This window comes from Bactrocera latifrons, unplaced genomic scaffold (assembly GCF_001853355.1).
Source record: "Bactrocera latifrons isolate USDA-ARS-PBARC rearing strain unplaced genomic scaffold, ASM185335v1 scaffold_671, whole genome shotgun sequence".
Lineage (NCBI taxonomy): Eukaryota > Metazoa > Arthropoda > Insecta > Diptera > Tephritidae > Bactrocera > Bactrocera latifrons.
In genome coordinates, this window is record NW_017537347.1 from 98313 (window position 1) to 102835 (window position 4523).

At 37.8% G+C, this 4523-nt stretch overlaps 1 protein-coding gene across 1 annotated transcript; it reads left to right on the forward strand.

Moving 5' to 3' along the window:
- The first annotated feature begins 1048 nt into the window (after nucleotides 1-1048).
- Nucleotides 1049-4507, forward strand: LOC108975611. The gene is made up of 2 exons (XM_018944211.1): nucleotides 1049-2690; nucleotides 2753-4507. Exons 1-2 carry the CDS (start codon nucleotides 2644-2646, stop codon nucleotides 3735-3737), a joined length of 1032 nt encoding a protein of 343 aa, XP_018799756.1. The 5' UTR covers nucleotides 1049-2643; the 3' UTR covers nucleotides 3738-4507.
- Nucleotides 4508-4523: the final 16 nt, after the last annotated feature.

Below are 4523 nucleotides of genomic sequence, written 5' to 3' on the forward strand. Positions count from 1 at the left end.
TCGCTACTGTCTGACGATCATTGACCGCTTCAGCAGATGGCCACACGCYAYASCAYTCAACAACATGGCAGCTGAGACAGTTGCACACGCCTTTTACACTCTGTGGATTTGTCAATTCGGTACACCACTGATCAAGTTCTACAATTTGAATCAGCACTGTTCACCTCACTCTCACGAATGCTGGGCATTCATCGTATCAGAACGACACCGTATCATCCTCAATCGAATGGCCTGGTGGAGCGGTGGCACCGCACACTCAAGGCTGCTCTCATGTGCAAAAATGAGGCACCTTGGCCGGACATGCTGAAATGCTTTTTGGGACTACACTGCGTATACCCGGTGACTTCTTCGTTACAGCAAGCACACCAGCTGATCCACAAACATTCGTGAGGAAATGCAAAACCTACTCAAAAACCTTGATACGTGCACCCACGTTATCAAGGGAGTACACTCCATCAACAAGCCTCTGGAACAACCATACACTGGCCCCCACGAAGTCATCCAGCGTGTAGACGACAMAACCTACATCATTAGGATCAATGGGGCAGACAAAACAGTTTCAATCGACATGCTGAAGCCAGCATACATTGAGTTAACAGACGATTCACAATCCACATTCACCTCAAAAATCACCACCCACATCACAACCCACACCAACACAAAACAATTCGTGCCTTTCTCCTTTAGACCAAGTCACTGGAAGGGGAGTGGATGTGGCAACTACGCCAAGCCAGCCCACAGCTGATTTTGCTAACAGCACCCATCTGCCATCTCTCTCCAACGACCGGCACTCACCAGCCATTACGCGGCGTGACGACTCAATGAGTCGGCCATTACGACGCCGTAGAAAACGGACACTCCAGCCACGCACAGACGACTCTTTCTCTTTTACTTTAACCACTCGAGGGAACGGACCACATGTTTAGCGCTCCGCCGTACTTTCATCCAACTTTATCGTCAAACATTAAAACGTAAAATAACTATTTTTTGGAWAAGACGCTGTAATAAATATAGTGAATTTTGTAATAAATGGACAATCTTATGATAACTTAKAATACGATTACTCCATATATGTATACACACATATATATCTAGTATGCGAATGTATCGGAAAATTTTATCACACCTATATATTGACCACATTATATAGTATATTCAAAAACAGTAATAGAATATATAATTTATTTAAAATATAAAGAACGACATCTTGAGAAAGWTCATATGAAATATCATTTGAAGGGTTGTGTGCTGAGTTAGGGATCCGCCACGTAAAAAACACCCCCAATGAAAGGAAGAAAACTGCCTCGGATGAGAGATCCTGTCAAGGAAGTGTGATGGAAAAAAACCCAATACTAGTTTATAATTATATTAAATATCAAAAAACCTATATAATAAAAAAAAAATAAATTCCTAATTAAAAATAAGATATTAAAATGCAGAAATAAATGTTAGTCAGTCCCGTTTTGTAAAAAGAGAGCATGCATTTTGCATGAAAAAAGAAATAATACATGTTTATCAGATATGTTAAATAACAAACATGCTAATTGTACAAAAAAATTGAAGCAAATAATAATAACAAATATTGGTAAAGACGGTTCTATAATAGTTTCTGGAAAACATAGTAATTGCAGTTACACAATAATATTAGTATATTTGATCAATTATGACGATATGATAAAAGTTTTACAATCCCAATCGAACAATTTTAAAATATTTAAAAGAAGGAAAATGTAAGCAATTGTTTGTTATATTGAAACAACGAATATTGCTTTAACTCCAGGTAAAACAGGAAATAGAAAGAAGTCCTGTTTAGTAGAGATTTAGTACTTTATTATTGATAACCATACTAAGTTATTTTATAATATTACCAAAGAACTTTGATAAAATTTCAACACAAACTAATGACCTTCAAAATATATATTCGAAGACGGGACGATTCCATTCAGTTCGATAAATAAGCAATAAATATTTAATTATTCTATTCAAAGAATGTGTCAAATATGTCATTGATATATCGACAATTAGGAAGCCATCAGCTATCACGCATTGAACACTTCAGTATATACGGATATTAATTAACCCTAGAACACACACCCAGAAAATACCACGTAAACACACACCCGGGATACGTTTGTACCCAGGGACCTTATTTTGCGGGTTTTTTAATGCTTATTCAACCGATTTTTAAGACTTTTTTTTAAATGTATATTTTGATAAATAACAAGTATTTTGTCTTTTGTTTCATTCGAATATTCCTACTGGTTCCAGCGATATGGGCAAATAAAGTCAGGACATGCAACAGTGGATTTTTGTTTTTGTTGTTGTCCTGATAAATGCAAAGCAAAATAGTATAATTTATAATAATGTTCATGTAGAGTTACAACGAATACACATTTTTTTTATTTCATTGAAATATTCTACCTGGTTTAAAAGATATGTGCAAAAAGGTCGCTCAAGGTATGGGTAAGTAGGTAGCAAATACACTGGTATAACTGGTTTTTGTATTTTATATGTAGCTCCAAGGGTTGTTTTCACACGAGGTGTTGTTATAAATGCTGGATGTTGATATTTTCATTATTTTTTTGATGCTCAAAAGTGTAAGAAATGAAAATATAAGTGAAAATAAATATAACTGGATACGAAATGACTTCAAGAAGAAACGAATATTTATCAATTGCAGCATATAGAAGGTTAAAAATGTAAAATAAGCAACAATGTAAACATATACTAATTTTTTTTTTTTATTATGCAGGCTAACTGAGGAACAGCGAGAATCATATATACAATCTTTATTTGAAGAAATTTGTGACAATGACGCTCCCTATGACTTTGACTCAGAAGATGAAGAAGAAATTCAAATCAATGACATTGAAATTGCTGATGCCGATGCTGAAGTTTCGCAAAGTGCCGCAGAAGTATTACCTGATTATGCGGACTATGAGGATGATCAAGAGGACGATGCAGAAGAAGAAGTAGAAGAAAATAATGAATTACGTGGTAGTGCCGAAAAATTTGTTGCACGTGATGGTACTGAGTGGATGAAAGCACCAAATGTAAGTCGTCAGGTACTCAGACAAAATATTATGAGAGAATGTTCTGGACCAGCTAGATGCACTGAAATGTTGTCAAGAGAGCAAACAWTCAAATGTTTCATGAACGTTGAAATGGCTGATATAATTATGCGCCACACAAATAAGTTATCAAAAGAAACTTATAATGCTTACAACAATGCGCATCCAAACACAGCTCCTAAGTCATGGGCGCCTGTGKCAATAACAGAGCTGTATGCATTTTTTGGCATACTTATTATGACTGGTGCGAACCATAGCAATGGAGAACATGTTCGAGATTTATGGAGCGTCAAAAACTATCCTTTATATCGCGCCACAATGGGAGTCAACCGTTTCTGTTCGATATTGCGGTTCCTAAGATTTAACGATAAAAACACTCGTGCAACACGCTTACTAACTGATAAAGCAGCACTGATCAGTGAGTTGTGGACGATGATGAACAATAATATTGCTGTACATTACAAGCCCAGCTCATGCTTGATGAACAATTATTTCCATACCGTGGACGCACACGGTTTACGCAGTACATGCCGTCAAAACCTGCTAAGTATGGTGTCAAGGTTTGGTGGATTTGCGATGCCACAAATGCATATCCACTGCATGGACAAATATATACTGGCCAAGCAGCAACTGGCAGGGAAACAAACCAAGGCGACCGAGTGGTGAAGGATTTGTCTGCCAAATACCAAGGGAGTGGCCGAAACATTACAACGGACAATTGTTTACGACCTTGGCAGTTGCAGAACTGCTTCTCACCTGGAAACTCGCGATCGTTAGAACTTTGCGCAAAAACAAATCATATATTCCTCAAGAAATGAAGCAGAACAAAAACAGGACAATTGGTTCAACGACATTTGGCTTCAAAAATAATGTGACAATGTACTCTTATGTTCCCAAAAAAATAAAGCAGTCATTTTGCGTTCGACCATGCATAATGATGCTGAAATAGCTGACAGTGGGAAACCTGAAATAATTGAATGTTATAGTAGTACCAAAGGTGGTGTTGATCGAATGGACCAAATGTTTGCGGAATATCCAACACAAAGACAAACAAAACGATGGCCACTAGCGATGTTCTTCAACATGTTGGACATTACAGCTCTTGCAGCCTACACTGTCTGTCTACGATTTGAATAACCCTATGTTGCCTTGGAGAACAAACAACAAGCGTAAGCAGATCCTGCGCAGCTTGGCTGAGGCATTGTGTATGCCCATTATTGAAGCCAGAGCCATAAATCGTCAAGTGACGCGAAATTTTTCGACTAAAATTGCTATTGGAGCATATTTCAACCGACCGGTGGAATCAATGTTGTCAACAGCAGCATCAACATCTGCCGCAGCGCGCAAAACCTGTGTCCGGATCCTGCTATTTATGTTACACACACGAGGAAAAACGCCGTAGAAAAACCAGAAAGCTGTGCGCCAAATGTAAGAAGCCAATGTGTCTTGACC